General features: G+C 35.2%; 1 protein-coding gene across 4 annotated transcripts in view; it reads left to right on the top strand.

The window, feature by feature from the left end:
• The window catches only part of LOC105231919 (la-related protein 1), a 51,539-nt gene that overhangs the window by 3,753 nt on the left and 25,677 nt on the right, over nt 1-22,109 (top strand). The window contains exon 1 of one of the 4 annotated variants that reach the window (XM_049448246.1): nt 1,614-1,640. The exons of 2 other annotated variants lie outside the window; for them this stretch is intronic. In XM_049448246.1, coding sequence (XP_049304203.1) covers nt 1,629-1,640 — 12 coding nt within the window. In that variant the 5' untranslated portion in view covers nt 1,614-1,628. Of the gene's footprint in view, nt 1-1,613; nt 1,641-10,177; nt 10,447-22,109 lie in introns of those variants that run through there. One more of the 4 variants, XM_049448245.1, reaches the window with a different exon arrangement.

Genomic DNA, 22,109 nt, shown 5'->3' with positions numbered 1-22,109 from the left:
CAGATGGATTCTATTCAGTTTATGACTTGAAACTAAAATAGTGACTAAGTTGATGTTTTTTGGGGGGTTTACAAAACAAAAAACATTATTTAACATGGAAAAAGAAAAATTCCTATTTTTTAAATATTAACTTTCACTGTATTTGCTAATATGAACGAATTGCTGATAATTATGTTGTATGCATTAGGAAATGGCAACAATAAAATAAATACTTTCAGCATTAAAATATAATTTTATTTTTTGCTACATTGCCCCATTGACCACTGACGGTAGCACGTAGACTGACAAATCAGAAAAAGGACAATCAGCTAGAAGGACATAGTCAAAGATATTGCAGAAAAATGGCAAAAAAATTGCATCAGAAGTAACATAAAATCTTTTCAATTCGATGTCGTGTCGTGTACAGGCCCTAATTAAAGTAAATAACGTCACAAGACGCTACTTATCTATGTACATACAATTTATTATTGTCTTCCATAATTTGAGATGCCTTTAAGTAGTATAGAAATGCTATATATACAAAGGTGACAATAGTTCATCTTCAACATATTCAATCATTTATTTGCCATACATTATTTTTGTTTTAAATAAATATATTTTAACATTTTTCTACTCCACGAATTTATGTTTAAAAATTGTTTCAATAATAAAAATAGCATTTTAATTTACGTAAATGTTACTTTTTGTGAAAATTCATTAAAGTTAATAATTAAACAAATTATCTAGCGTTAAAAAATGCCAAAGACTAGCTAATAAGGAAGTTCATGCATAAAAGCAAACAAAGTTGACACCTATTTACATACAAAAGCGAGTATTTCTGCACGCGCGTAGATAATTATATTTTTATGCCTTTTCGTTTTGAGTTTTTTTTTTATTTATTTAAACCAGTGCCAAGTTTTCCTGCTTGCCAAGCAGTATTGAAACGGTGTACAGCGAAAACGGTTGTGTGTAGATCTATTTGAATATTGAAATTTGAATAATAAAATATTAAAAAAAATACAGCTAAACTATAATCAAACATATTTGTTATAGATTAAAATATTGTTTGTGTTTTTGTGACACCCAAATGACAGTGTTGCTTGTTGCCTTAGAACTCATGCGCATGTGTCTAACAACACACGTCTCGTGAATACTGGTAAAGTCTACACACGAGACCAAAACAAAACAAAAATAAAAACTCACCACAGTGCGCACGATCCTCAAGCGGTTTGGCGATCGCTGATAGCTGCTTCTGTAGTCGTGACTGTTGTTAATAGAATTGCTATAAAACATTTGGTCGTCTCGCTCTAAAAGCTCTTAAAGCTTTCTGTGTTTAGAATTATGTGTGAATTTTATAAATAAACACGATTGCTATAAAATGAAAAATAATCTTAAAAATATTTATATGTGTGTGTACGCATACCTTTTTCTATATGCGCCTGAACTTAATTAAATGGCTGGGTGTTGGTGGCAGCAACTGTAATTTCCAACAACCGTCACACTCACGCTGTATGCCGAGGCTATAATCTGCTATATTTTATTTTTATATTGTTTTTATGCATATAATTCCTTACATGCATATATGTACATAAAAATATTTTTCACTTTATCAGCGAAAATCAAGAAAGGCGTGTATATGCAACAACAATATGCAAACCAAAGTAAATATACAATATAAATACACAAATAAGTTTTAATATTTATTTTATTATGTTTCTAATTTCGATGTATTTTTGTGTGTGCTTCATTTAAACATATTCCAATGCAAATAGTTCAGCCGTAATTAGTCAATTTCCCTTTTTTTTGCTGTTAATGTAATTCAATCAATCGTAATTGTCAAAAGGTAGCGAATTTTTTTCAATCTCTTGGCTCTGTGCTTTGGACTTGCATTTAAACTGCAACAATATCAATCTTCCTTACTAATTGACAGCATTTTATTCCTTAATCAACAATCTCTCTCCAATTCCCTTAATATCAGGAAAAATTGTAAGACTTTCTTCATAATTTTAGCAATGTAAATGAAAAGAATGTTTTTAGCGCGCTTCGCTCAACTTATGTTCAGCATAGTCAGCTTATTGAGCGTACTATTCGCAACACCCTCACCCAACGTGAGACCCAGCATTTATTTTTGGATAATATTCGATAGAATAGACAACGTCCAGCACGCAGTGAAGAAAATATAGCAGCCGTAGCTGAATCCGCAAGACTTTCCCAAGCGACATCGCTTTGCTTTATGGGCACTTGAAAAGTTCCAAGAAGATCTGATGTTTTCGAACCAAATTTTGTTCAGCGATGAGGCCCATTTCTGGCTTAATAATATAAAAATAAAACAAGCAAAATTACTGCATTTTGAACGAAGAGCAACCTGAAGAGATTCAAGAGCTGTCATTTCATTAAGAAAAAACAACGGTTTGGTGCGGTTTGTGACCCGGTGAAATCATCGGTCCATATTTCTTCAAAAATTATGTCGCGCCATGATAACCGATAATTTCACGCTTTGGGCCAGTCGATTGACCACCGTCCCATCGTTTGATATCACACCGTTAGACTTTTTCCTGTGGGGATGTGTAAAGTCTAAAGTCTATGCGCACAATCCCTCTTCGATTCAAACCTCGGGGCAAAACATCACACTTGTCATTCGCCAGTTACCCTTCGAAATGCTCGAACTAGTCATCAAAACGTAACCGTGGCCAACATTTGAAAGAGCTGATCTTCAAAAAATAAATCTCAAAGAATGTTCTTTCGAATGATAATTTCTCTGTTTTTTCTCTAAAAAAAAGTAGGGAACCTCGAAATGGATCACTCTTTATATTGAATAGCGTGTTAGCACCAGCTCTTCCACAGTATCGACTACTATGTATTTAATTTACTGATTAAATATGTATTTACTGATACTGCTTATCTTCTTCTTGAGAGCATACAAAATGAAATTGCTTTGTATATTAAGTCTCTTTTTTGTGGTTATACGTGTGTTGGAATGTTCAGAAGTTCGCCTTATCGTCCAATTAATACAATGGGTGTATGAAGTATATGAATAAGTATGTAGGTATGTATGTATATATTTTACATTATACTATATACTTACATATGTACGCATACTTTATTACATTCTTACGAGTACCTTACCTCCAGGTTGTTTATTTGAAACGTTAGATTGGTTCATGACATTTACTTTTTGAAGATAATTTCATGTTGACCGCGGCTGCGTACTCTAAAGGCGTTAAATCGCATGATCTTGGTGGCCAACTTACGGGTCCATTTCTTGAGATGAATTGTTGTCCGAAGTTTTCCCTCAAAATGGCCATAGAATCGCGAGCTGTGTGGCATGTACACATGTCAACCTTAGCATCGGATAGCGATCGCCATTCACCGTGATTTGCAAGCGTTGCTCGTTAGTAAGTCTATTCATGATGAAATGTCAAAGCATACTGAGCATCTTTCTCTTTGACACCATGTCTGAAATCCCACGTGATCTGTCAAATACTAATGCATGAAAATCCTAACCTCAAAAAAATCACCCGTTATATATTTTACATTATACTATATATGTACGTATACTTTATTACATTCTTACGAGTACCTTACCTCCAGGTTGTTTATTTACTTTGCACTTACTGTTATCTCTTGTTTTCTATGCTTATCTGCAGTGCTGTTTAATTTGTGCGTGGTAGAATGCATGTGGTGTGGAAAAAGTGTTGAAAAAAACTCATGTAGTCATTTTATAGAGTTACGGCAAAAGATTTATACAAAACTTATTTGTCAAACGATGAAATATCTGCAAAATATACGATTTTTTGAGTCACCTTTACTGAGCTTGCACTGTTATTAGAGGATGTTGTTGTTGTAGTGGCAGAAAATATTCTTGAAATAATAATGAAAAATAAAGAATGCTGTCAAGTTGGCCATTCTTGGCCGGATAAAAATCTGGCTCCGTTCCGGTTACTCAGACCCTGCTGTCTTTGGATTTGATCTTAGAAGATCGTATATTGTTATCGCATTATGAAGTATTCCTTATATAATTATAGAGAGTATTTCTACGGAAGCAGTCTGTGATCGAAAGTACTGGGATCAGTTCAAACAGAGATTTGCTGATTTTTTGAAAATGCAGACTATTTTCTAGTTAAAAGCTACAACAATAACTAACAATACTTATTTCCGCTGGTGTCACTGAATCTTTTTGGATCTTCATCCTTTCGAATATGAGCTCAACTAATATTTTCGAATCGATTTCTCTCTTTGCTTCTGATAGCAAGACCCATGACACCAAAAACTAACAAAAATTCCCCATTCAAACATAATTCTGATTCCGACAACTATCAGATTCCACAAAATAAATACAATCAGGGTAGTATACAAATTGTATCGTTTCCTCAAACAAGTGGTTAATTGAGTCATTTGATGTAGGCACTCACGCAATAATATTTTTTTTATATTATTCATTGAATTAAGCGTTACGCTATACAGAAGAAGAAAGTAGTATTTTTTTGTCTGAAATCATGCACTAATTGAGTGTCAATTAGTTAATTGTGTTCGTGAGGAATATTTTAACCCGGATTAAGTTAACGAATTTTTAGTAATTAAAATTATTTTGTCAGTTCGAACAAATACGCCAACTATATTAAATAAAAAATGTTTTTTTTTTTATATTCCTTTTCAAATAAAAGTTCTCCTCTTTGCCGTTAGACCCATATGTCGATAATCTGAAGATAAATTGATCATTATTGTATTACTTCTTCTTTTTCTTCGTAACATCATTAAATGCATAATTAGTTGGAGAAATTTTTTAACGCAGTCTAAAAAAATAAATGTGTGATCTTCAAGTATGTAGAAAACGTATAAGAATTGCTAAGCAACCATAATACTCGTAGTGTGACATTGTATGTCATTCGTTAAATCGTTCTTGATGTTTTTTCTAATGTCTTTTATTTGCTTCTTTCCGTCCTTTGAATTGCAATTTCCGCCATAATCATAATTATGAATACCGCTATGCGTCAAGAGCCAAAGCAAGGTTTCCATTTCGACTACGTGCCTCCGAAAGTCACACCCTCGGCACTCGGCGCGCTAGCTCATCGCTGTGTCGTACTTGAACACAATTAGCGAATTAGCTGCAGCGTCTACCGCATCTGCCTGCCTTCTATGCTTTGCAGTAATTTACGCTTATTGTATTGTAGTTAAATTTCTTTTCGCTAATTTGCTGACGTGACAGCGCTCACTTTCTCAACGAGGCTTAAAGTCCTTGTACAAACCACATGCGTACGCATATACATACAGTTGTGTTCACGAAAATAGTAGTGCGACAGCACATAACACTCCAATCTTATTGCTGACATGTTCTATCTTGCAAATTGAACATTTCTACAATACTTTCGTAGAACAGAATATTGTTAACAAAAAAACACCAAAATGCCGTTATTTTTATTTTGATTTGCTATCTTTATGATATATTTCAATATATGCACCAAAAATCTCTTGTTCATTAAAATAGCAGTGCTTGACAAGAATAGTTGAAAAAAATTAAACAATTTTTAATTTTAACTGACATCAGAAAGTGTATTAAAATAATATAGTAATTGTGTGATATAAATTTATTGAAACCGTTCTTTATTTAGTGGGTTTAGTGGGTTGAAAAAAGCATTGCTCAATCAAAAAGCGAGAGTTAATTGGTAACTTGAGAGATCAGGGCAAAACATATAAATAAATGGAAGAAATGATTGGTTGCACTGCTCCGATGATATTTAATGCTATTCATCATACTATTAAGCCGGAAACTCGTGGTGGTAAGCGCAAGACTACATTTCTGGAGGACCGACGAATTGTGCGATACAGCAAAGCAAAGCCTTAGCCGTCGTCAAAAATAATAAAAAATGAATTGAATCTACTGGTCAGTGCTGTCACAGTTAGCCGAAGGCTAATAGAAGCTAATTTACATGCAAGGAGTCCGAGAAAAGTACCCTTTTGACGAAGAAGCACGTCAATGCAAGAATAAAAGATTGCGAAAGACCATACGTATTGGCCCGTCCAAAAGTAGCACAACATTTTATTTACGGATGAGATAAAAATTGTTTTTTTTTTGGTGGTATAGGCTCCAGGCAGTGTGTTCGTTGTCCCCCAAACACAGAATACCACCCAAGGTACATCACAAAGACTGTTAAATATGGTGGGCTAAAGACTATGGTGTGGGCTTGTTTGTCGTATGCTGGCGATGGTCCAATCTCTTTGATCAGTGGCATTATGGAACAAGCAGTGTACATTAATACATTGAAAGATGTAATGCTACCGTATGCTAATTGGAAAATGTCGTTAAAATGGACATTTCAGCAGGATAATGATCCTAAACATACGAGCAAACTAGCTAATCAGTGGTCTGCATCTGAAAACATCTACTTGATACCATGGCCAGCACAATCTTCGCACCTAAACCCTATCGAAAACTTATGAGGCGATGTCAAGAGAAGTGTAGCAACAGCAAAACCAACACAGAGCTTTGGCAAGTGTTTAAGGAAGAATGGGCTCAAATCTCTGTGAAGCGTTGTAAGGACCTTATTGATTCCATGCCACACCGATGCCTAGCTGTTATAAACAACAACGGATTTACAACAAAATATTAGACCTTAGGAAACATATTAAATATGAAATATTTACTGTTACTTTCATATTCTTAGTTTTATCGTCTTTTTTAATAGCCACTACTATTTTCTTGAACAGCGTAATTTTTCAATTTTATTTTAATTTAATAACTGTATGTAAACTAAAAAAAATTTATGGTAGATAAAACTGTAAATATATCATACATTAATTAAAAATTAGGTTTTTTATAACTTTCTAATCGAATATTCTTCTTATCATGTGATTTGACTGTTAAATAGTTAGTAGCCACCGGCACTACTATTTTCGTGAACACAGCTGTATGTATGTATGTAGGTGGCATTATACATACTTTAAAAAAATATGTGTACACATGACTGGGCTCACATTGCTAGAGATTCACGTATCATATTTGGGTTGCTCGCTGCTCTGTTGATTTATTTATTTATTTTTTTTTTTTAATTATTGCAGATTTCACCCTTCAATCGTATCTTGTTTCTTTTTAATATAGAAATCTTTCTTGTATATTTTTGCTAAAGCTATTAATTTGTAATATTTTTAGAAATCAAAAATTGTGGGGTTGTTTTTGTAATTGAATAGTTAAACATAATACCATCTGAACAAATTTGACCCAGAGCACGTTCTCGTATATTAGCATGTTCCAAATGCCAAAGTCTTAAGGGGGTATTATACTCTAGAAATCAAATTTTGAGCAGTTTTTTTAATTTTATTAAAAAAAAAAAATATTTTTACTTTCCATTTTTTTATGGTGTTTTTATTGATATCTTAAAAATACAGAAAAAAAGTTTTACAAAAAAATATTAAAAATTAAAATAATTAGAGGGGGGAGAGACAGGTGTAAAAAAAATGGCGCATCCTGGTGACATTGATCCTGACTCTCCTGGTGGTCTGAAAAAAAAATCAAAAGAAATTCTTAATCAGTAAGGATGCTGTTATAGTCCCTACCTCAGGGAACACGAAATTTTTTTTTTGAAAAATGGCGACTGCCTGAAAATAAAAATAATTTTTTACGCTTTTTTTGAAATTCCTGATTTTTTTTTAAATATTAAAAACAAAGGATTAAGGATTATATAAACATAAAGGATAAAGGATTATATAAAGAAGGTTCACACAAAATTTCAAGTAAATCGGTTGTATAGAACTTGAGATAATGCCGGTACCGTGTGGAAAAAAGTAGTTTCGAGAAAAACGCGTTTAAAAAAGTGAGTCTACCTACCTACCTAGCTCTTAAAATAGTTTTAGTTTTTGAAAAACCTTTGGAGATATGTTCTTAAGGGTCTAAACTTTAAATATATGAAAAAAAATCGAATTTTTCAAAATTCTAGAGTAGAATACCCCCTACACTTGTTTACTTCATTTTTGGCGCGCCATTGTCCAGTCCAGTCCAGCCAGCCCTTGGCCGGGTAAAAATCCGGAGCCGATCTCGTTACGTAGACCCGACTGTCGTGGGAACGGTCTCACGTCTTGTCACTAGTAATGCTTGCGTTTGATGCGTTATTATTTATCTTTGTTGTTATTTCTATTCGACGTCACTTTTGCAAAGGATTAAGGTCTTTTGGTCACGCTTTATACCTAAAACATTAACCAAAATATGTTGAGGCGATCGATAAGAAATGTTGAGATCCCTCTACTATCTCTCTGTTGTCAATGCAACGATTTGAAAGCACTGCTTTTTTTAACTTGTGTTCGTGATAAAGTAGATTTCTCAAAACACTGCTGCAAAATTGTCAAGGATTCCGTAGCTTCAGGAAAAACAAAATTTCAAGCAAACTCGTTGCTTAATTTTTTTACATTTTATCCAGCGACACCGTAGGTTTGGTAAAAGTCCTGAGCCGTTTCCACCTCAGCTGCTAAAATCCCTTAAGTTGGTGCGTTGTGCACCGTAGAATCCCGTATCATCCGGCTGAAGGCTGGGCATTTGCAAAATTAATATTCCATCAAATATAAATTTTCCAAATTTGTAAGGTTGAGTATCTTAAGAGTAGGTACCCTGTGATGATCCTTACAATGTATTCACCGTCAGCACTACCCCAAAATTACTTTGTGGCATGTCCTGCATTCTAAGACCTGTGGAGTTCCTGTAGGGTCAATTGCTTCAAACAATCCTTGAATGAGCTGAATGACCTGGGGCAGCTTGGGGAATTATGTCTTCAACTGCCCCCAAGTGAGGCAACTTGTTTGCCTTTTCATTTCCGTCTATTCGTATATGACCGGGTACTCAGGTCCCAGAGGTTGTTAACAGAGTTACCTACTGAGAGTCTAGTTATATTCTGCTTGCATAGGCTAATGCAATGAGAATTAATTTTGGCGCTGCGTATAGCCTTAATTGCCGCTTGTCTATTTTCTAGAAGGTTTAAGAACTTCTGTTATGCCCACAATTTCGGCCAGAAGGAATTATTTGGCGTCATTTTATTTGAAGCTAAGGGTTACTACAGAAGAAGTTCGTTCCTGTTTCTATTTCAGCCTTTGATCTGTCAAAGTTTATGTATGTATTGCTCGGATGTCAAAGATAAGATTTAGAGTCTTAGTTGACGTAGAACGAAACCTCGTAATCCCCAGTAAGCAGGTTCAGTCCCGTTCCAAGGACTTAATGCGTCACTTTTTCGATAATGACGGACCATATGCTAGTATGAGGCGGAAGACACTTGTATAGAGCCAATAGACCATGAGGAGTCCTAAATCCCACTTTAGGGACATATCTCTTCTGCAGGACTTACAGATTCGAAAGGACTTGCTTCTCAATGTGTTATTTCTTGCTTTGTTTCTAATCTAGGATAACTCGGAGATAGTTGACAAAGCTCGAGAGTGCAGTAGGTATACTCCTTAAAGAGGGGAGATTAAATTTCGAAATTCTTGTTCTTGTGAGAAGACAAATTTCTGTTTACTCTGGATTGACAGTGGGACCATGACGAAAATCTCAAGGCTACTTTATATGGACAGTGATGTACGATTAAGGTTCATTCCTGAACAGGGTATAGCGGGATCGTACGCATAACAGACGGCTTGAAAGTTCTTCATTGATCAAGGTGACCCAAAGCAAGGGGGATAGGATGCTGCGTCAAACTTTCTTCAATCGTCGTGACCATGATATAACAAACCAAAACAAAATGTAATTTTTCTCACTTGTGTGTACTTATTTTATGATCCACCACTGTACAAATGCATTCTGAGATCTCTTTGTGGCTTTATGATTTTTCTTATTACTTATATTATTGATATTCAAGACATGTTATCGTTGTTATTGCAGTTTTTATTTGTTATACTTTATTTAATCTGCAGATATACATATTTTTATAGTTGTTGTAGTTGCATTTATTTCTGTAATTGGAATGCACTGTGCACAGCTTTGTCCGTCCAATTGCAATGCAAAGCAGCTGAGTGCAACGCACCGCATAGACGCACACACAGACACATTCAAACATGTTTTTGCATAAGTATTTGTCTGCAACTTATGATTATTGCTGCGAGACAGCGAGACAGATATGTTACTTGCGCACAATTGAATTGAATTCATTTGCTAACGTGACCCGTGATCGGTGAGCGCAATTGAAGTGCAGTTTTTCGCCTTGGCAATTTTTTACAAATTGCAAATAGCAAATAGCAAACACATACATAGTAATCTTAAAAAAGTGCTGAAATTGTGAAAATATATTTTTAACTCTGTGAAAACATATGCTAGAAGTGTCTATTGGTCGCGTGAGCAATTGCCAACGTGTGTATGTGTGTGTGTTTTGCATTCAAATTCACTTTCGAGTGCATTTGTATCGGCTGTGATAAATTTGTTGTTTATTTTGAATGCTAGAAAGTGAAGGTCGTTAGACGACGCCTTTTATGTCGCCCGCAATCGTAAGATGTCGAAAGGTAAACAAAGCAAATTCTATATGTATGCATGTATTATATGTACAAAGGTGTTTTTGTAGTATATTTGGATTTATTATTAACTTTATTGAGTATTTTTTTATTTTAAGAATGCTTGCAAATGCTGTAATTACCTAAAAATACATATTTATATGCAAGAGCTGTAAAACTACTTAGTAGTTATTCGAGTTTTAGCCATGAAGCCTTAATATTTGTAGCAGACTCCCAATCGTTCGATTTAGGTCGTTTAAATCAGCTTTATTAAATTATTACGAATCAGAGTCACTCTTTTTTCACTAACATAAACTGCTTCTTTTTCTCTCTAAAGCGCCATATTGAGCCTTAGACCTTAATCAATTCAATGTACTGATCCTCGATCCGAAGATTTTCGTATTTATTCCACTTTTATTTCTTTTTTTTAAGATTTATCTTAACACTTAAAACTTTAACGCGTGTTTCTTGATGCTGCTTTTTGCCCTCAGGAGTCTATCGCACGTCTTCTTTTGTAGTAACTAACAACAATCTAAAAACAAATTACTGCAAATTTTATGTCTTGAATAGAATTAATTAGGTTCTCCACAAATTTTGCGAAACCCAGTAGGAAGTGACGCAGACCAAAAAGTATATACTAAGTACATATGTATACAAATGATCATCGTTACGAGCTGAGTCGCTTCGGATAGCAAGAGTTCCAAGAATCACTGACTCCCGTTGTGGCTCTCTTCGAAATAGTTATTCAAAAGATCGGCGCAAAAGCACTGTTTAATAAAGTTTGTAGAGATATTCGATTTATTTTTTGTTTTTAGTTCCACAATAAGTTTTCAAGATTATGTGATTGCTGAGCGCTCTTGAATGTTCTAATCCAAAACACTTAAATTGAATTGCTTTAACGTCACTCTCACCATCTCTTTACTTTTCGAAAATAAAATGGAAACACTTCTTGATGTTGTCTTCTTAAATTACTGTCAGATATCTCAAGCATTTCTTACTTAAGCAGCGAAATAAACAGCAGTAAGAGCAATAAAAAACTTTACGACAGACGATTGACATAATATAATCTGACATATTTTATAATGAGCGATGTGAATTGAAAAAATCATGAGTTATAAGTCATTTATAAGACAAAACGTGTAATTTGTGCAATCATGTTTACAATTTTGTGACAAAAAAGTACCCGGAAATTGTAAGTAAAACGTAAAATATTTAATTATTTATCAATATTTATTTGTTGCCTTCAAAGTAATTCCTAACTCATGCCATAGTGTGTCCAACGAGACCTGTTTACGGTAATCTTTTTGAAAAAAATTTAATTTTATCGGGACGAATCGGGGAAGAATGCGTTTCATACCCACAATATCCACCAAAAACATTTGAACAGGCTCGCGAGAGATGTCTTGCCATCTCTCTAACATTTGCCTGACTATATCTTTCACTTTTTTAATTTATTCATCACTTGAAGAGGCCGAAGGCCGTCCAGAACGGGGCATGTCTTCAGCGATTTCTTCACCGTCTTTTATTATTTTATCTTAAAGGCCTTGTACCACTCGTCGGCTGGTGTTTTTGATAAAACTGAATCAGAAAATATAGAAATACACAATTTTAGATAAATTCTTTCTTCGATATTTTTATCCATTGTAAAAATTGCAATGCATTACTGAGGTGTACCGACTTCAGCAGCTGCTCGTTCTATTATTTATTTTAACATATTTGCATTTCTAATTTGCTCATAATCACCCATTAAACTCTAGGACGATAAACCATAAATAAACCAAAGCAGCAAAAAACAAGTCAATCTGACACAACATCGAGTATAATAATCATAAAGAAATTAATATTCCTAGCAACGCTAATGAACCACCGTATTTTCCTCGATACTTGGCTTTTCGATAACCACAATGAAAAAAAAAAACAACGAAAGAGTCCCGTGTGATATTACAGCATAAAATTTAATAAATATTAAGACAAACGCTGCCTAGCAACGCTTATGACATTCGGCGTTGGGAAACCTTGCATTTGCCATATTCCAATAATCTCATCTACGAGATAATATATTATGCTATATAAACCAAGCCGTTTAATCAAGTTAATTACGCCGATAATGAGGATAACAACTTCTACTTCAAAAATTCTCGTATTTTGTGAAACGAGCACACAAAAATTAGAAAAGAAGTGTTTTCATGACAAGTGCTTTATTGTGGAACTTTCGACGAAAAACGTTTGATATTTCATATACATTTAATTTTTAATATATACCACTACTTCGTCTAGTAATGCATGAACTGAAAAGTCATTGACCTCATCAAGAGATTGTACTGAAAATAAAAAGAACTAATTTTAACTGAAGAATAGTCAAAATTTCATAATATTTTATTCAATCGCTCTCAAATTATTAGTACGAATTGACTTGACTTCTGGCGACCAGAGTCGATTTCTTCTGATAGGAAAAAATCATGTTAGAATGGAGCCCAGTGGAAAATTATATTAACAAAAGTAAATTAAACGAGAAATCATTTACGTGCGATCTATGGCTGGGAAGAGTAAGGGGAGGAGGTGGTAAAATTCATCGGTTAATTGGTTACATGAATTTCCTCGGATAAAAAACAGCATTTTATCAACAATTTTTTCTCATAAAAAATGAAATATTTTATTAGAATTTTTTATTGGTAAAAACATACACTATTAAATTCTGAAATTTTTGGAAAACAAGAAAAAACGTTAACTTCGGTTGCACCGAAGCTAAATACCCTTCACAGGTGCATTTCTGTTAGTAACTATCTGTTCAGTTTGTATGGCAGCTATATGCTATAGTAATCCGATCTGAACAATTTCTTCGGAAATTACATAGTTGCCTTAGAAAATAATCTATACCAAATTTCGTGAATATATCTTGTCAAATGTGAAAGTTTTCCATACAAGAACTTGATTCCGATCGTTCAGTTTGTATGGCAGCTATATGCTATAGTTAACCGATCTGAACAATTTCTTCGGAGATTACATAGTTGCCTTAGAAAATAATCTATACCAAATTTCGTGAAGATACATTGTCAAATGTGAAAGTTTTCCATACAAGAACTTGATTCCGATCGTTCAGTTTATATGGCAGCTATATGTTATAGTGGTCCGATATCGGCCGTTCCGACAAATGAGCAGCTTCTTGAAGAGAAAATGACGTTTGCAAAATTTAAAAAGGATATCTTAAAAACTGAGGGACTAGTTCGTATATATACAGACGGACGGACAGACAGACGGACATGGCTAAATCGACTCAGCTCAACATACTGATCATTTATATATATACTTTATAGGGTCTCCGATGCTTCCTTCTGGGTGTTACAAACATCGTGACAAACTTAATATACCCTGTTCAGGGTATACAAAATTTAAGCCCGGTCATTGCGACGCCATGTCCGGTGACTCCTCAGAAAAAAGATGACACTGCGTTAGCAGGATAAGTGAATAATACGTGTTTTAGTTAAAACCTTAACTTAGAACTTGAAAAACTGTAAATTGAATTTTTGGGAGGTATTGTTACATAAAAATGTAAAGTTTTTCAAATAGTTGTAATTGAAAAAAATCCTTGGTCTAAGTCTTTAAGAATTTTATCATAAAGACCGGTGTAAAATTTCAAGAAGATCGGTTAAGTAGTTCGCGAAAAACCTTGAAAACCGACATCAAAAGCATAGTTTCGAGAAAATCGTGTTTCAAGACGGCGCATTTAGCCTAGCTAGCCTCGAGGGCACAAGTTCTCAAGGTCGTATCTCCGAAACTATTACTCGGATCGACTTGAAAATTTAGGTCTATATTCTACAGGTGTAGAACCGTTAAACCCATGTAACCCCTTAACCGACCCTATTTGCTAAATTTTACCCGCAATGACTTTTTATTCTATCCAAGATTAAAAAAGTCGCACGCTACAGAAATATTTCACCAAAATTGGTGAAGATGGAAATATAACGCTTGTTTTGAAGTTCTCTTAGCGTTATACTCTCAAAACCGGAATCGAAATGTTGGAATACTGTTAAAATGCATAGCTCTGAAAGAGAGAGAGACTTAATCAAAGTTAAACACCATATTTTTGTTAAAAAAAATTCTAGGATTATCAGACGATATAGTATCTATACTTTTCATTTTGTGAAATATACGTGTTTAAGCATATACTTCTTTGTTATTGTTGTCAGAAATTGATTTGTGTTCCACTGTTGCAAAAATCACTCTTGAAAGATTGTTATACCATTTTGATAACGAAAACACGGCAAATTGCTTGTGTCGCTCGCATGTCATAAATATTACTTTTTTTTGCAACTCAACTCTATCGGAGAGGGCTTGTAGAACATACATATTGTCCATATCAGGTGGGGGAAGAAGTGGAAAACAATGTTACATGGGTTGATCAGTATTATTTCCACACACACATTTTTTCGCAACTTTCACTTTCTTTTTTTCCATAGCTTATCTATGGTCTTTTGAAATTAAAAATACGCCGCTAATATTCTAGTGTGGGCATTCTTGTTGTTGTTCGCATGCCTGAGTGCGTTCAGTGGGCGATTTTATCAAGCTCACCGCAGGCGTTCTAACCGCAATTGCCCGGCCGGCAAAAATTATAAAAATAAAAATGAAAATGCTTTTGCGTGTGTATGTTTTATATTTATTTATATATTAAAGTTATCTAAAGTAAGCACAAACATATTTATCGTGTGCTAAATTAAGTCAACATGGCCGCCTATAAAGTTGCATTAAAATATCAGTTGCAACAATATTAGCAGTAAATATTTGTGAGTGTGTTTGTATGCTTACATGTATTTGTATGTGTGCGTGTATTTTGAAATTATAATTTTTATGACAAACTGAACTGCGTAGTTTCGGAATTTCGCTGATAAGCTCAAGCTCCCGATGTGTTAAAAAAGTATTATAAAAAAAAAAATAAAATCGAAAAAATTAAAGTTGTTTTATTTATTATTTATTTGAATCACAATCAATCGCTTTTTATGTTAGTCACTTCTTTTTTGGTTGTCAGCCCTCCTGCCAGCTAATGGTAAACAACTTGCCATTGGCATTTGTTTTTTATGGCAACCGCGCCAAAAAATCATTTGGTTGTAATTATAAATAAGTTTTAGTGCACAAGCCTTTATTTGTGTACCAAATTTTGACTTGTTTTTTTTTTGTGGCATTGTAAATATTGTTGAAGATTTCGCTGTTTATCGCATAATTATTTACAATTGAATTTGCATTTTAGTTCGTAAACATGGTAAATTTATGCAAAAATTCTTGTTTACACATTTTATTTCTTCCATAATTCTGTCAATCAATGCTGATTTTTTTTTACATTGACCTTTTTTTTATTACAGAAAGCAAAGTATTTTTTATGTAAATTTTTTTTAATAAAATATTCATACGAGGGCTGCTATATATATTTCTGGCCTAATAATGAAAATAGGAATATTTATCAACCAAACGGCTTTTATCGTTTTTCAAAATATTCTCCATCAAGATTTATACACTTTTGCATGCGCTCAAACCTATTTTCGAAGCACTCTTTCCATTCCGATTGAGACACCTCCAAAACATGGTTTTTGAATGCTTCAACAGCATCTTCTGGCGACGAAAATCGTTGACCACGCATTATTTTCTTGATGTGTGGGAATAAAAAGAAGTCATTGGATGCCAAGTCAGGGCTGTACGGCGGATGACCCATCAATTCGACGTTTTGGCCGGTCAAAAAGGCGCTGGTTTGAGCCGTTGTGTGAGAGCTCGCATTGTCATGGTGCACAATGATTCGTCTTCTCTTGTTCGTTTTTCGAATTTCTCCGAAGACTTCAGGCAAACAAATGGTGGTGTACCACTCAGAATTGACCGTCCTACGTTGCTCAAGCGGAACAGTCGCCACATGACCAGTTTTGCCGAAGAAACAGGCGACCATTTTCTTCGAAGTGCTTCTTCCACGAACAACTTTCGTTGGATTTGGTTCGTCTTGGAAGTCCCACACGGTCGATTGCTGTTTTGTTTCGGGCTCATACGCATAGATCCATGATTCGTCACCTGTGACGATCTTATAAACGTCTTTTGAAGCACCACGATCGTATTTTTTCAGCATTTCTTTACACCAATCCACACGAGCCTTTTTTTGAGCGATTGTCAAATTGTGCGGGATCCAACGAGAACAAACCTTTTTTACGGCCAGGTGTTCATGCAATATCGAATGTATGCTGGTGGGAGAAATGTATAGGCATGCCTCTATCTGAAGGTATGTTACATGACGGTCTTGCATTATCAGTTTACGTACGGCATCGATGTTTTCTGGCACAACGGCTGTTTTTGGACGACCTTCACGGAATTCGTCTTTGAGCGAGCGTCGTTGTACCAGTTTTTCACAGTGCTATAGGATGGTGCTTCATAGCCATACAAAGATTTTAGTTCATCGATGCACTCTTATCCACGTCGAAAGTTGTGAAAAATGATCGCACGAAAATGTTCATGAGTTAATTCCATTTTTTGGCCGAGATGAATTTTTTAATTCCCTGTAAATAAAACAATTCACGATTAAATGACAAAACGTTCTGAGTGATGTTATGCTAAAAAATGTCAAACTTTCCAATGGAAATGTCAGATTGCACCTGGCAACCTGTTGCCTAGTCCAGAAATATATGTAGCAGCCTACGTATAAATATTATTTTAAAACTCCAGACACGAGTATTTTTGTTTACGGATTTCCGTTTTTTTGTGGAAATAAATGAAGTCGGAATGGTTGCCACACAATGGTTGAAATGTCGGCGAAAAACTCACGAAGAATCAATGCAGTATGCGATGGCGTATTATAGTGGTGCAAAAACCAAGAGTTGTCGGCCCATAATTCCGGCCTCTTTTTACGAATAGCTTCGCGCAAACGACGGATAACCCTCAAATAGTATACCTTGTTGACAGTTTGGTTTTTGGAATGCACCACAACTCGATAATCGAAGAAAACTGTCAACATAACCGTGATTCTTAACGATATTCGGCCGACTGATCGTCTGTTTCCGGTTCGTAAGCATAGATCCAAGACTCATCGCCAATAATAATACGTTTCAGATTCAGATTGACCATTGTGCTCCCAAGTCCAAAGTCTTTTAAGTTGAAACATAAGGAGCAGTGAAAGGTATGCCTCCTTAACCGGCGTTAAAGACTGTGCATTCGCAAAGTTTACAGTCTCATTCCGCCGATTCCAATTTACCAAGTTTTTGAAGGTGGGAACTTAGGGAGATGTGTTATGTGATGACCCCCACAAAGTTATTAAGAATCCCTTTTGCCTAAGAACCCCAAAGAACTACTCTAGTACAGTTTAAAAACCTGAGGTGTTTCTCTAGAGTTAATTGGCTCAAGCAACCCTTGAAAGAGCTGAGTGGTCTAGGTCAATCTAGGTGAATTGCGTTCCTGTTGGCTCCCGAGCGGGCCAGTATTTCTTTTATTTTGGCTACCTAGATGATTTTACCGTTTACCCATTGATAATACAGTTATTGCCGTTTTTCTTAATTTGAGGCAGAGAAATAAGGGCTATGAATGATTTCAATCGGCTGACAATAGTCCCCAACTTGTAAATAACCGATTTCCCAGATGTCGAAAGATAACTTACTTAATTATGTAACTAGAAATACGAAATTTCGCAACATTTTGTCACTTCGGTGAACCAAAATTGCTTATAAAATTGATTTACATCAACACCGCCGATGACTAAATGCAAATATTTTTGTTGCCACCTAATTACATAATGTAATTGTTTCAGCCAATTATTTCATTATCATTACTTGCACAAAAATGATGGGATTTCCATTGTTCTTTATCTCACAATTAAATAATTTCTTTCTTCCTAGACAATACAAGCTTTTTATAGCCTTTTTCCATGAAAGAACATGACTGGCGATTAATTGTTTCATAAATATTGTTTTATGGCACTGAGAGTGGACGAAATTGTGCCTATAAACAAAAAACAAAATGCAATGAAAAAACATTTGCAAAATCTATGAGTGCTACAGCACCTGACACTTCCGTCATGCCGGGGCATTACTGTACAAGTACGTTCCCACGACACAAAAATCGCGCATGCCAGCCGTACAGGGGTCTGTTGCGATGCGAGATTTTCCCCCATCGACTACTCCCACACGGCTGCTGCTGTCTGCTGTCCGTCGCTGTGGGTTGGCCTCCTGTCGAATTCACTTAATTTTCCACTTTGTCATCGACATACATATATGAATATATGTACATACATATGTACACTCGTGTAAATGTTTGTATTTGTGCTGTTTATAGTATTTTTTCTTGTTTTTTGATATTTGTAGCTTTAATTTTCGCTGTCATATCTGCCACATGCGTTGGCTCCATTCCAGCGAACGTTACACTGCTCAAACGTCTCTCGTTTTTGTTCGGCTCGCTTAAACAGTTTAACATGCTTTGTACGCATGTACGAGTCTTTATTCTGCTAATATGATCTGCATCCGTTGAGGTTTAATCAAGTCCATAAAATGCATACGTACATATATACATTGTATCTATGTATTTAGATTATCTCATTGAGACGAATACCAACAAACAGTCTCGTAAATTATTTTAAAAATAATTTTGACTACAGAAAAACGAGAATCTCTTACTTAAATTAGAAAATATAAATTTTTAAATATGCGATATTGACGAGCGTGGGCGATTTGGCGCGCGTCACGGCCGTTGTTCGAGATATTTTTGAACCAACTTGTGCGCTATCTGCACACTTCAGTGTATTATACACTATCGTTTCTCCTATATTAATTTTTACGATCTGTTTCGTTTAAAAAACTTTGTACTTTTTAAGTGAGTTGTGCCTGAGTGAAATACAGGGGTCTACTGTTGACTCAATTAGTTATCGGAAATTTATTTATTTATTAAATATTTCTTTTTAGGTTATGCGGAAACTTATTTATTCTTAGTCAAATTTTATTTGGTATCTGATCTTGAAGTTGTCTTATTTAAACTGCTATCATTGCAATATCTCGGAGAAATGGAAGATCTTATCGGCACCGAATCAGCTGAGCTGTAAACTCGTTTCGAAAAAGCAATTTTTAGTATTTTAAATTTTATTAAGGTGGGAAGTTGATCTTGTCAGGCTTTCAATTATAGTCAATATATCGCTGGACATATGTTTAATATGTCAGGGTCCATTCGGGATAAGTAGAAATTTAAGCTGCTAAAGTATTCGGAACGAAGTTCCGCAAGGGTCACTCAGGGTCACACACTCTCGATTCTTCATCTGTATTGGGTGGTGGTTTGTCTCCAAGTACGTTATTCAGTGAGAGAGAATCGGTGAAGCTGTTAATGGCGCCACTGTGAATGGCGGTCAGTGCATGTCGGAAGTTTGTTGCGTCCGAAGTCTGATCGGCGTAATGTTTTATGTCGTCGACGTAGTTGAGGAAGGACCTCTAGATACTCCCCGGAGGCGGTTTCGCTCCAAGCAGGTGACTGCAGTGAGGATTTCTGCGAAAGCTCAGTTATCAAGTGATCTCTGAGTGAACCTACATACTATATACATATGACGTAGACTATTGTAAGTAGTCTTATTTGAAAACATTGATAAAATATTTAAAGACCAGTATGAAATATATTCAGGTTCACTGCTTATGCAATTAGAAACCAGAATAGAACAGTAACCATAAAATCTTAATAGGTTTAGTTTGGGTTTGTAGCTCATTTACCTTTGAAGGGGGTTAGGCTTTGATAAATCACTCAAAATTCACGAACCAAAATCCCTTGCAAGGAGATAAAGATTCTTTGTTGTTGTAGCGATAGAAAAGATTCCTGAAGTAATTTCGAGGCATGACAGTCCTTGTCCGTATAAAAATCTTGGCCGGTTTCGATTACTTAGACCTGACTGTCGTGGGAACGATTCGTTTATTTCGATTAAAATGAACTTGTGATCTTAGACTATTTTTGTAATGAGTAACCGGAGTCTCCAGAAAATACTGTTTTTTCTTTCTAAAAAACATAACTTTTTACGAATTATTTGAAAGATTACCCTGTAGGTAAATTTTATCTAATTCTCACACGCATACGTTTTTGTATAATGAACGTTAATTTAATATGTTTATCTAATTTCTATGCTTTTATCGTTAGTATTTGTGTTGTTTCTTTTCCTTTTTATTTTTCTTTTTCTTTATATTTTTATTTTTCTTTTCCTTTTTATTTATTATTTATGAACTTCTGTGTGCTTTTGGCACGTTTCGCATTATCGTCTGATTTTCACCGAAGTTTCTTTTGATCCGTACTGTACCGATACCTTCTAGAAAGCAAATTTTCTTATTAGTTCAAAGTAAATATAATAAAATGAATGCTTTGCTGATCTCACCAGCCTTTTAATATAATATATGTTTGCTTAGTGTTGAACAACATCTTTACGACATTTATTATAATTTATTAATGAAATCAGATTTTCCATTTAATTGCGTAACGCAGATTATTTGCATTTGGCGTGCATCTGCCGGCTTAGAGTTATTTTTACAATTAATTTCAGCTTGCTGACGTTTCTTTCACAAGCACGCTAATTAATGGCTCATACAAAAATTCATAAATAAACATACAAACATAATAATGGAGCTAGTAACTGCTAATTCTTAATTTACATTTTCAATTTATGCGCTTTTCTGTTTATTAAAGATATTTGCAGTTTTTCATTGTTGACTTTTTTGAATCAAAACAGCAATTAAAAGTTGTTTTACACAAACACATATGCAATATCTCATCAATGTTTGTAGCTTAGTGCTCTCTGTTTAGCTTCAAAGCCGGCGTTTTGTACGCATACATTCACATTTTGCTTAGTGTGTGCTTGTGTTGGCAGCTGTCAGCTTTTAGTTGGCTTAAGTAGACCCACTTCTACCATACATACCTACTCACACGTATGTGAAAAACTACGAACATTGAGAGGCCACACAATCGCCAGTCAGCCGGCTTGTTTACACCGAACGTGTTTTCGTTTCAAGTTTTATATAATGTGAGAATTTGCCGGTGCACATTTTTGCTAAAACGCAAATGCCTATCAGCAATCTGCATAGATAGATACTACAAGTACAATACAATGGATGTGTAATGGGTGGTACGAAAGCGAGTATAAATCTTTTTTAAGAAAGTTAGAAAAATATATTTTTGTGTATATGAAGAGGATCGCTGCAAACGTGTGGATTACGATTTAAGGGCATGTACCTGGAATGTCCGGTCCCTTAGTTAAGAAGGTGCCGTTGGTAAGGTAGTTGATGTCCTATTTAAAATCAATCTCAAAATTGTGCTTCGCGTTATTAAAGCCTGGGTGGCAAAAGAAGGTATCTTTGGCACTACGGTCGGTAAATTCAGCCTCCATGATGAAACATCCCCAAATGGGTTGAGGCTGATCGACTTCGCCGGGGCCCGAAATATGGTTATCTGTAGTACTAGATTCCAGCATAGAAAAATTCACCAAGCTACCTGGCTGTCTCCGGATCGAAAAGCCACCAACCAGATCGATCATGTTGTGATAGACGGAAGACACGTCTCCAGTGTTTTAGACGTGCGTACGCTCCGAGGTCCTAACATCGACTCGGACCACTATCTTGTTGCAGCGAAGATACGCACCCGCCTCTGTGCAGTAAAAAACGCACTCAACAAACACAAGAAAGGTTCGATGTCGAGAAACTCCAGTC

This window comes from Bactrocera dorsalis, chromosome 2 (genome assembly GCF_023373825.1).
Source record: "Bactrocera dorsalis isolate Fly_Bdor chromosome 2, ASM2337382v1, whole genome shotgun sequence".
NCBI classification, from domain to species: domain Eukaryota; kingdom Metazoa; phylum Arthropoda; class Insecta; order Diptera; family Tephritidae; genus Bactrocera; species Bactrocera dorsalis.
This window is presented reverse-complemented; position numbering and strand designations above follow the sequence as displayed.